This window comes from Pelodiscus sinensis, chromosome 12, assembly GCF_049634645.1.
Source record: "Pelodiscus sinensis isolate JC-2024 chromosome 12, ASM4963464v1, whole genome shotgun sequence".
In the NCBI taxonomy this organism is placed as follows: domain Eukaryota; kingdom Metazoa; phylum Chordata; order Testudines; family Trionychidae; genus Pelodiscus; species Pelodiscus sinensis.
The window spans coordinates 25,906,949-25,918,877 of NC_134722.1; the positions used below are offsets into that span (position 1 = coordinate 25,906,949).

The 11,929-nt window shown below is 45.3% G+C and overlaps 1 protein-coding gene across 2 annotated transcripts; it reads right to left on the reverse strand.

Moving 5' to 3' along the window:
• Positions 1-347: 347 nt before the first annotated feature.
• POP4 (POP4 ribonuclease P/MRP subunit) lies at positions 348-11,051 on the reverse strand. Of its 2 annotated transcripts, none has more exons than XM_075940184.1 (7): positions 10,901-11,051; positions 10,572-10,624; positions 7,700-7,923; positions 5,802-5,879; positions 5,568-5,629; positions 4,515-4,616; positions 348-3,605 (listed from the first exon to the last, which is right to left on the reverse strand). In XM_075940184.1, the coding sequence occupies exons 1-7, from the start codon at positions 10,905-10,907 to the stop codon at positions 3,565-3,567; spliced, it is 567 nt and encodes a 188-aa protein (XP_075796299.1). In that variant the 5' UTR covers positions 10,908-11,051; the 3' UTR covers positions 348-3,564. The 2 variants fall into 2 exon arrangements, with proteins under 2 accessions (XP_075796299.1, XP_075796298.1); XM_075940183.1 differs by lacking the exon at positions 348-3,605 and adding an exon at positions 3,878-4,094 and having other exon boundaries at positions 10,901-11,050.
• Positions 11,052-11,929: the final 878 nt, after the last annotated feature.

The window sequence follows — 11,929 nt, forward strand, 5'->3', positions numbered from 1 at the left end:
CCCACTCTGGCACTTTGAGTGCAGAAGGTGAGGGCCTGCAAGAGAGCTTAAAAAAAAATCTTGCCTCTACAGGCGCTGGTTATCCAAAACTTCCCTGCAGAAGCACAATACACAGATTTCGGAGAATTGCTAGTACCATCAAGTAATTTTATCCCTAAAACTAGGGGTGAACCCTTGAACCTCCCCTACCCCCCGGGGTACCGTAAGCTCTTTTGCCCCCAAAGAACTTAAAAAAAAAAAAAAGAGAGAAAAACAAGCTGCAGTCTCTGGTAGCTGACCCTTCAGTCTGAAGTATGTAGATTCACACAGAAACAGCCCTTTCAGGACATAAGAATCAAATCACCACCTTAAAAAAAAGTGATTTTTATTATAAAACAAAAGAAACTTGAAAAAGCATACTTGGTTGCTAGATGTTACAGAACAACTAAGGAAAACAAATTAAAACACAGAGAAAAGTCTCTGGGCACAATGCAAGGTCGTAAATAGGGAGGGGAGGCATAGATTCACATAGAGCAGTTCAAACCAAACCACAAAAATAAAGAAAAATCACCCAGAACACGACTAGATTCATTTTTCCTTTTACTTGCTTCTAATTTTCTCTTTGTTTGGCCCATTGCCATGCCCCAAATTCCTTGGAGACACAGTAGCCCTGTCTGGGTTTAAACCATTCTGTGTGTCAACTCCTGGTTTCTCTCTCCCACAAAGCAGACAAGGAATCTATATCCAATCCAAATTTCAACACTATCTCGATTGGTTCTCCCAGCCCCTCCCCAGCCAACACCTTTACTAGCTATCTGAGTTTAACCTCTTAGTGGCTGGTCAGCACTCCTCCTGTCTATTACAATGAGATTATCTAAAATAGCTTATGTTGGGGGGGTGTAAGGGTCAAATAAGGGGTCTTGGTAGTTGCAACCATGTTAGTGGAGCATGGCACAGGAATACCCTACTTCTAGGATTTACAGACTTGTTTTAATTCCTCCTTCCCTGCGTGCTCAGGATAGATGAGCACACAGCTGTATCCAGTCAGTAAGTTCTGTGCACAGAGCCCTGAGCTTCTGACCGAGCAGGACTGATTAATCACCCATGAAGCTGTGCTGCCACACAGCTTAGAGGGAACACTGCTCATATCCCAGGGAGGAGGGATCCGAGACCAAATGAGTATCAACAATAAAAGTACCCTATTACCCCAGTCACCTCTGGTTCAGCCTGTTCTTTTTCTAACAGCTTTTGCTAGGACAAACAAGCCAGGAAGGCTGAGAGCAGATATGACTGTTCCCACAAGGAGTTAGAATCATAGGCTTCAGGAGATCATCTAGTCCAACCCCTTCTCAAAGCAGGACCAACCCCAACTAAATCAACTTAGCCCCAGCTTTGTCGAACTGGACTGTAAAAACGTAAGGATGGAGATTCCACCACCTCCCTAGCCAGTACTTTATCACCTTCCTAGTGATTTTCTTTCCTGATAGCCAACCCAGACCTCCCACACTGTAGTGTGGGACCTCCCTCCCTGAGCTAGAGACCATTGCTCTTATTCTGTCCTCTGCCATCACTGAGGCATAGATTCACATAGCTTAGTTCCATCCTTTTTGGAACTGCCCCCCCCGCCCTTCAGGTAATTGAAGACTGCTACCAAATCCCCCATACACACTTCTCTTCTGCAGACTAAATAAGACAGGTTCCTTCAGCTTCTCAAGTTATGTGCTCCTGCCCCCTAATCATTTTCATTTATCTCCGCTGGACTCTCTTCAGTTTATCCACATGTATTCTGTGATAGGGGGCCCAAAATTGGATGCAGTACACTAGGTATGGCCTCTCCAGTGCTGAAGAGAGGGGAATAATCACTTCCCTCAATGTGCTGGCAATGCTCCCACCAATACAGCCTAATATACCACTAGCTTTCTTGGCAACACTGTTAACAGTCACTGTGACCCATCCAGCTTCTCATCCATTGTAATCCTCAGCATATGTACAACGTCTCAGGGTGCACGTGATTGGAATTCATCATCGATTTGGTCCACTAGTTAGATAATTGGTTTTCCTGGCTAGGCCCAGGCACTAATGGAGAGTGGGACATGAACACTGATCCCTGCCCTTTCCCCAGGGATCACTACATACTATAAGAATCTTAGGAAGGAGAGGAACTCCAGAGCAACGAGAGATAGGAAATTCACTGTTTTTCAGTTGGTCTTCAAGAAGATGAAAGCACTCTGAAGCATTCTTTAGAGGGTAGTTATGTAGCAGCACCACAGATTTGAGCATTTAGTAATTTCCCTGGCACAAGATTATATGCTATTTCAAAGAGGAGATTATAGGGTGTTGGGAAGGAACCCTTTACTCCAGAGTCTGACTGAAAAAGCTCAGTTATTGGAAGGATGTTTCTTCTCTTACCTATTAAACAAACTCACATTAAAATCCAGAGAACCACATACAAAACACATTAATGGTGCAAACATCTGCACATTATATACAATAAATACATATCAAAATATTAGGGTTGGAAAGGGAAGATTTTATGCATTGAGAATTTTACCTACAAAGACATTTTCTGTTTTCAGAGGTGCTCTTCAAAATCTTGACTAGTTTAATATTGTCTTTCTTTTTACTACAACATAAGCCTATGTTCAATTTTTTTAAACCGTTTCAGCACAGTAGTCTTTGAAAAATAAATTGCAATTCTTGGGCAAAATGTATAAGGATATTCCTTTCATTTCCTCAACATAGGCAAAGTACACCAATAAAGAAGCTTTGCATTACAAAACTTACTCTCAGCACTGCTTTTAGGAGTGTTAAATTTATTCCCCCCTTTAAATATTCTCTCACATATGAACCTTAAAAGGCCATCAGGAGGAGTCGCTGACTAGGTCTTGTTTGCCACACTAGGATGGCTGTGAGGGAAGAGCAATCTGATTTAATAATTGTCAGATTCAAAACAGAGGGGTCTCCATATAGTATTTGGAGTTTTTAAAAAGAATCAGAGGACTTGGAGGAAGGTGGAAAAAGGATTGAGTAAACCCTTCCCCTGTGAATGTTATATTCTATTTCACAGTGAAATCTACAAGCGTCCTATTATTTTAAAGGGATCTCTGCAGTTTCCAAATGCAAGACAGCCAAAATGGGTAATCTGGCAGAGTAGCCACTTCTTTAAATTTCTTGAGTCAAGTCCCACCACAGTGAGAGAGACAGGCTATAGTTTCATTCTTTGCAGCTAGAAAGACTGCTCCAATCTTATCTATACATTTATGCTTCCCTCATCTGTATATTGTTTGTAAGCACTGGTGTGTGTATACATAAGAACACATAGGTCAATGTGAAACTGATCAGTTGAAAGAGCTGCTCCTGGTATAGAAAAAAATAGTTTAAAGCAACTGTATAAAATTTAACTAATAAAAATTATATCATGTATATCAGATATTTATACCACCAAACAGTGATCATAGTGTAGAAGCCTTAAATCTTCTACAGTCTTCTTACAAGCACTGTAAGATGTATGGAAGACTTCCTCTATGTAACCCTGTCTGTCCATGAAATAAGTCAGAGACATCCTTTAACAACAGGAATTGGGATTCATCCATTTTCCAAGTAACATGCTTCACAGTATGATTTATCTGCAAATAAGTAAATTGAAATCTATTATATACACTAAAACAACAAAACCAAAAACTTACATTAAGTGAAGCAATAATTGGAAAAGGATTTTTTTTTTTAAATAAAGAGATGTGAATCAAATAGTTTACTATAAAAAAGGATGAAAAATGTTATTCTATTTTTCAAGAAATGAAATATTGACACATTACTGCAAACCCTCCCCCATACATAAAATAGATGCAATTTAAATTTTTCTTGTAATTCATACTTCTGTATAAAGAAATTTTTTAGAAGAAGATGTAGAAGTCCACGTTTTTAAACTTGGTTTTCAGTTTATGAGCATAGCCCCAATCTCTTCGAATTTCCTTAAAGTCATAGATCAATAGTTCCTTTTGCTTTGAACTTCTTTGCAGAACGCTCACTTGCTCTAAGCTGGAACTTGCTACCATAGATGTGGGAAATAAAGCCATCAACCTCCAAGCTAAATACATTGTTAAGCTTGGGAATAACTGAAAGTTAAAGAGAAAAAAAAAGTTGTCAGTTAAGTACTACTGAAAATCTCTGTCCTTCAAAGTTCTGGTATTTGGCATGACCAAGTTTTAAAAGGCCTTAATTCAATAATTCCAATGCTTAAGAGCGTCCAATGTTTTCAAACATCCTGTAAGTATTTCAGAAAGAGCATCAAAAGTGACAGATAAACATTCCATATATATTTTGCTATTTTCCACAAAGCCAATCTGCCCATGGCTGTTCTGCTCTGGTAAGAATTCTGTTTGACAAGAACATAGTTGCATAATTCTGATTAATAAGTATTATATAGCCTACACTGTCATTTGGGCATACAAAGAAAGCAGCAGATGAGTAGTATGCAAGAACAGTATTTCTGACTACTCAAAATATGAAAGATACTGAAAACTTGTACTACATACCTTTTAATTTGTCTTCTTTAGTGATAATTTTGAAAATATGCTTCATTTCCTGTAGAATAATTCCCGTGATCCCAACATAAGAGGGACATTTTGATTTAGTTACTTAAAAAAACAAAACAGATAACTCAGTCAAATTTGAAAACAAAAACATATTTAATTAGTAATCCATTTTGTAGCACCATAATTTTAAAAGGTAGATAGTAATTCAGAATGAATATATCGAATTCTAGTATAAAGTCAAACTGATACTAGTAGCAATCACACAGGTATTGGTGGCTGTGCATATTAACAATGAATTCTAACAAAGAAGAGTTTCCAGAAGTACTTAAAGGAACTATAGCAGGTAAGTCTGGGAAGGGTAGTAGGTCAAATAACGTGGTCTGAATATGTGACCCTAAAGCAGGAATGTTAAATTTCGATTAATCAGCTAATCAAGTAGCCCACAGCTCTTAACTACATTTAAAAGGCAGAGGCACAGCAGGGAGCCTGGTGAGACTGGGGACTCAAGCAGTCCCTGCTTCCCCCGGTCCTGACTGCTGTACCTCAAGGCAGGGATGCAGCAGTTGGGACCCAGCGTGAGTGGGGACTGCTGGAGTCCTTGCTTGCCCCAGGTTCCCCACTGCTTGAGTCCCTGCAGGGCTCTTACTATATTTAAAAGGCAGAGGTGCAGTGTCTGGGACCCAGCATAAGCTGGGACTGCTTCGGTCTCGGCTTGCGCCATTTCCCTCCCCCCACTCCCCGAGCCTCTGCCTCCCCTGTCCCACCATGGAGACAGTGTGGGGGAAACTGGCTTTTCAGCCAGCTCCCCCAGCACCGGCTCCTACTCCCCACTTTTCCTACCTCTGATACAGAGGCAGCAGGTGGGGGGAAGGAGCGACTAGCTGAGTAGTGGCTTACTGGGTAGTCAACTAGTCGCTTACATCCCTACTCCAAAATAGATAACATTTGGAGAGTTTACATAAATACTAAGACTACAATATAAAGTGTAAGGTGACTGTCACCCCACAGGACTTTGGAAGAAGTCTACAAAAAAGGAACAAAAAAAAGTAATACCTGTAACAATAGCTCCATGGAGATCAGCTTTTAGCAATTTGGCCTGGATCATCTGTGGTTGTCTTAAAAAAAATACATAAGTTAAAAACTGATTTACAAGAAATTTGTTTATGGTGTTAAAAGTCAGTACATATTTGTATGTACAAAAATATACAACATGTTTTATAATTGTGATTATACTACAATAGTCTTTGAAAGACCAATCTTAAATTTTTTAAAATAAACTCAACTTACGCATCTGGTCTGAGCCCATTACACAGATCCCTGATGTACTGTTTCCAGAGTTCATGCAACGGCAGAAACAACTCATATCTACAATAGTCAGCACGAGACAAGACAGAATATACAATATCTTTACAGAGGTCTGCAAGATACAACTACTAAACAAACTACAATATACATGCAAAGTTAGAACTTGTTACTATGAGTATCCCATGAAGTCATTAGCTATATAACGTTCCAAAATAAGGTTCTCTCTAAAAAATGCACGTACATTTTACATGCTTAGAAACTACTGTTCTGTTTGCAACCATAGTTGGGAAATGAAGTAAAGTGAATGCATTTTAATAAGAGCATTTAATGCACTGTGAGATACTAAGTCTGGTCACTGTCATTCTAATCTTACTAGAGATCTGTGGCCCCATATAGTAATTTGATATTGACTTCTCACCATATCAAGATTTACAAGCACAGAAAGGCAGCAATGCTAATGATTTTCACAGTGCACAGTAGATAGCTGTAAAATATTAATAAAAAAAACAAAACAAAACTGTCCTTGCATTGCAAGTGTCATGACAAACAGAGAATGAAATTATCTGAACAAAAGATTAAAAGTTCTTCTAATTAATAACTGTTAACACCAATACATACATGCTGCTGCATGTACAGGCAGTCCCCGACTTACGCGGATCCGACTTATGTCCTCGCGGTCCTGCCGCCCGTGTACTCTGGGGCTTTGCTCTGCGTCTCCCTGGTCTGTAGACCAGGAAGATGCAGAGCAAAGCCGCGGAGGGGTTCGGGCAGCGGGGCAGCCCCGCTGCCCAAGCCCCCCCCCCCCCCCCCCCCAGCGCGGCTTTGCAAAGCGCGGGGAAGCCGGGCTCGGGCAGCGAGGCACCCCAGGCGCGCCTGGACTGCTCCGCTGCCGGCTTCCCCGCGCTTTGCAAAGTCGCGGGGGGGGCGGCGGGGGGTGGGGCTCGGGCAGCGGGGTACCCCAGGCGCGCCTGGGCTGCTCCGCTGCCGGCTTCCCCGAGGCTTTGCAAAGCCGCGGGGGAAGCCGGCAGCGGGACAGCCCAGACGCCCCGCGGCTGTCCCGCTGCCAGCGTCCTCAGAGGCTTTGCTCCCCGTCTCCCTGGTCTGCTGGTCTCCAGCAGACCAGGGAGACGGGGAGCAAAGCCGCGGAGGACCCAGGCGGCGGGACCGCGGTGCATCTTTGTCCGCCGCCCGTATCTTCCTGGTCTGCTGGGGTGGGGGGGGCGCAGCTAGTACGCGCCCCCCCCCCCCCCCCCCCCCCCCGCAGCAGACTAGGCTTTTCTCCAGATGCCTGTGGCAGAGCAGCTGGGGTGCTGCCGGTTGGTCCCGCAGCGCCGCTCTGGGCGCTACTGGTCCAACCCAGCAGCACCCCAGCTGCTCTGGTCCTGATTCAGCCGCTGCTGGTCAGTTTCAGCAGCGGCTGAATCAGGATGCCTGGGGCAGAGCAGATGGGGTGCTGCTGGGTTGGTCCAGTAGTGCCGAGGAGCGGCGCTCCTGGAGCAACCCAGCAGCACCCCAGCTGCTCTGTCCCAGGCATCCTGATTCAGCCGCTGCTGAAACTGACCAGCGCTGACTACAGGAAGCCCGAGGCAGAGTTGCTCTGCCCCGGGCTTCCTGGAATCAGCTGCTGATCAGTTTCAGCAGCAGCTGACTTGGGGACGCTTGGGGTTCTTAAGTTGATTCTGTATGTAAGTCAGAACTGGCGGTCAGTTTCAGCAACGGCTGAATCTGGACGCCAGTTCCGACTTACATACAGATTCAACTTAAGAACAAACCTACAGTCCCTATCTTGTACGTAACCCGGGGACTGCCTGTACACTACTTTTAAGAAGCTTTTAACTTTTACTGATAACTTACAGAAAGAAAGCCTTTGAAGTTCTTACTTTTGCTGTTCTGGTTTAATTTCAAAGAGTCGCATTTCTCTCCTTTGTTTGGCAGAAAACCCTTTTGCTTTCTTCCGTTTTTCCTTTTTCCTTCTTCTAGGACAATGCTCTAGAACTACAGCTTTTCGGGTTAGCTTATCCTGGATGGCTTCATCTTTCAGTCGTGGCATACTACGCTTCAGAAAAGCATTTACAAAAGCTTCTGCCTCCTTTGATCCTTGAGGCTCCAAAAACAAAACAAAAAAGTTGAAGTTAAGAATATCACTGACTAGCTGTCTCATCAGTAGTCGGTACTGCTATTAAATACATACTAAATTTTAATATCAGCAGAAAACTAATATTCTAGAAACATTTCCACACTGACCCACCAAAGTGCTTCAAAATCCTTAAATTAGGGAACCAATTCTAGAATTAGGGCAGTAATTTAGTGACCCATAACCATCCCAACATTCTCTTCTCTGAAAAGGCTAAAAGGGTGCCATATCAGTGCTATCTGACTATTTTTTGGGACATGGAAATCTATTCATTAGTTGTTAGTTATAAGACAATTATTGCAGAGACATTAGATAACTTACAGAAGTGAAGTTACTCAGTTCAAGTATGTACGACCCTACCAAATTTATGGCTATGAAAAATGCATCATGGACTATGCAATCTGGTCTTTAGTGTGCTTTTACCCTACCCTGAACTAGGGATGTGAAAGTGTAGCTGTTTACACAGTTAACTGATGAGCCCGGGCTCATTGGTTAAAGTGGATGGTTACAACAGCCCAACTGCCAAGCTTCTGCCTCTGATACAGAAGCAGCAATGCACGGAAGAGGGGATGGACGGAGGCGGAAGCCAGCAAGTGTGGGGAGCTGGCTCTGAAGCTGGCTACCTTGCACATACCAGCTCACATGGAGCTGCCTGTCCCTGCCCATGCTGCATCCTCTGATACAGTGGCAGCAGCACAGTGGAGGGGAAGATAGTCAGGAGCTGACTGGCCCCCTGCATGATAACCTATGATTGTTGAAAATTTCAGCAGCTACACGTTTACGTGAATAAACTCATTTTAACAGCCCTACCCTGATACACAGTTCACAGGAAAGACAAGCATTTCACAAATTGGGGGTCCTGATACAAAAGGGAATTGTAGGAGGCGTGGAAGGATATTTCAGGGTGTGGCATAATGGTATTACCAAACCTTATTTCTGTGCTCCCAGTTTCAGAGCTAGGTGGCTGGAGAACAGCAGCTATTGACTGGGCACCATGCCATCCTTACTTGTGCACTGCCGCTTTCAGAGCTGGGTGGCCAAAGAATGGTGGTTGCTGTCTGAGGTCCCAGCTCTGCAGGCAGCAGTGAGGGCAAAAATACCTTTTGCCATTCTTACTTCTACACTATTGCTGCTGGCAGCTCTGCTTTCAGAGCTGGACTCCTGGCCAGCACCTACCTTTCTCCAGCTGTTCACCTCTGAAGGTAGCACCACACCAACAGCAGCGCAGAAGGAAGGATAGAAGTAAAAAAACCACACCTCCTGTCAGGGTGGTTAAGCACTGGAATAAATTGCCTACGAAGGTTGTGGAATTTCTATCATTGGCGATATTTAAGACCAGGTTAGACAGATATATGTCAGAGGTGATCCAGATGGTGCTTGATCCTGCTAGGAGAGCAGGGAACTGGACTTAACCTCTCGAGTTCCCTTCCAGTTCTAGTATTCTGTGATTATACCTCCACCTCCAATAACTTAACCTCAACCTCCAATAACTTTGTGACCCTCCCACCCACATAACTACTTTTTGGGTCAGGACCCCTACAATTACAACACTGTAGAATTTCAGATTTAAATATTTGAAATAATGAAATGTACTAATTTTTAAATCCTGTGACCACGAAATCGACCATGAAATTAGTAGGGCCCTACAAATAAGTCATCTATCAATAATCAGACAAATCTGACTTAAAACAAATTACTTAAAGGCAAGAGTTCATATGCCACTAAAAAATTTAGCTATACAATTCCAAATTTTCTCTGTTAAGAGCCAACATTCTCATAGGAATGTCCTAATATGAAAAGTAAAATACAGATAAGACCATAATTTGTGCAAGAAAAGTAAAAAAGTGTCTCCCCTGAAGTGTCCACAGATTTTTAAGAATCTTGTTTCAAATAGAAAACATTACTTTCAGGGATATGTAGAAGTTATTTCCTGAAAGTTTCCTTTAAACATACACCACCAGCTGTTATGAAAAAAAGACAGGCCAGTTTACCCAACATTGTAACATGATGCATTATTCACTAAAACACAATGAAGTTTATGAGGCTCCAAATTTGACTCTCAGAGAGCAGGTAGGAGAAGAGCCAATGACATTCAAATCATTAGGCATAATTATTCAGGATGACTCCCTCCCCCCCCAGTAAATGTAAGAAAAAATTAGGGCCCAGGGCCTGATTTGAGGTCCATTGTCTCTAACCAGACTCCACATAGGTGCAGGGTCTTGCCTGCACAGATCAACTTGGGAGCACTGAAGCTCTGAGAATAAGTTGCTAATCAAAGTGGAAACTATTTTGTGCTTACTGAATGACTCTGGACAAAATGCCAAGACTAGAACTCAATGCCAAGACCATCTTTGGAGCCCTGTAAATCTCTGGATATCCTGCTTTCTATCCCTGCATATCCACAGCTCGTTGTGGATACGGGTGCAGATACAAATTTTACAGATCCCTGTGAGGATGCCTTGATTAACCTCTCTTAGGAGAGGAAAAATACCGTAAACCACAAGATCTGGACCAAATGACTGATCCGAAACAGACACTGTTAACGCCCAGCGCCAGCCATACACAAAAATCGCAGGTGCACAGCCCCATGCGCACAGGCTCAGGGGAAGCAGAGGTACCTGGAGATCCAGCAGCTTGGCAGCCTGCGGCGGGAGCTTGCTGTAAATCACGCCTGAAACACAAAACGCCCCGTCAGCAGAGGCACCGCTCCCCCCGCCCCCACTGCGGGGTCTGGCAGACCCGCCCCCGCCCTAGAGAGCTGGGGGGGGGGGGGGGCGTTTCGCGTTCCCTGCGCTTGCGCGCGACTGGGCCCCCCCCCCCGCATCTGCCGGGGCCACGCACGGAGGAGCGCTCGAGGGCGGGCTGAGAAGAGCCCCCGCGGGACAGGCGCAAGGCAAACGGGGGGGGGCTGCAGAAACCCCCAGGCAGGAGCCCACCGAGCCCTTACTCTCCATCTTGGCAACACGCGGCGCTTCCGGCGCGCGCCGATGACATCAGGACGATGCGACTGAGCGTGGGGCGGCCCCTCGCGCTTCAAGGGCAGCCGCCGCAGAGACCGCGCATGCGTGGTGGATAGAGTTTTCCTCCTCCCTCCCTCCCTCTCGCGGGCGCAATTATCCACGAAGCATTCGCGCCCTGAAATGCAACAGCCTCTGGGGGGCGTTGTTCCCCAAGGCCAATAAGGACCAAGCGCACCGCGCCCGTGGCCCCACCCATCCCCACCCCACGTGGGCCGCACGCGCTGCGAGCTAGGAGTGCTTGTTCAAGTAACACCTGCCCTCCCCCCCCCCATGAAAGGGGCGCGCACGTGCTCCACAGGCTGCTGAACAGTTGGAGGGCGCATGCGCAAAAGCGCAGCCGGAAGCCACCAAGAAGTGAAAGGAAGGAGGGAGGTCGCTGCGTGATGCTGCCTCTTGTGGAGGGGAGTGGAACTGCAGCTTCACCCCTACTTACCAGGGCTGTAAAGGACCAATCAACTATCCAATAAGCAAATGCTTATCAAATATCAGTAGACTAGCGGATTCCTCCCCTTGCTGTCTCTATCAGATAGTGGCAGCCAAGGGGTGGGAACAGGGGGTACTTCAAAGTGGCAGCACCGCACAGCGATCCCGGGCTCTAGCACGGCATTTCCACGGGGAACAGCTAGGGAGTCCCCAGCTGACCCTGGACTCTGGGGAAATGCTGCGTTGAACCGGCGGTCAGGTGGGGAGCCTCCCCACTGACCCCTGCTCTACATGGCATTTTAAATCGGCAGCTCAACATAGAGCCCGGGGTCAACGGGGACCCTGAGTCTGCTCCTGTCTCCAGGCTCCATGCTGCGCTGATTCTTTAAATGCCCAAGAGCCACTGCTGGGGACTCTTGTGCATTTCAGAGCTGGCACACCACGTACAACCCAGAGTAAGCGGGACTTCCCGCTGGCCCGGGCTACATGTGGAGTTCCAAATTCCTCCTTTGAAATGTGCAAGTGCCTATTGA

Bases quoted from the DNA above. Each gene is read 5' to 3' on its own strand.
- POP4 (XM_075940183.1), bottom strand. The intron at 5,630-5,801 runs GTAAGTTGAGTT...ATTTTTTTTAAG, and splicing joins AATGGGCTCAGACCAGATGC to ACAACCACAGATGATCCAGG. The intron at 4,095-4,514 runs GTATGTAGTACA...TTTAACTTTCAG, and splicing joins TAAAGAAGACAAATTAAAAG to TTATTCCCAAGCTTAACAAT.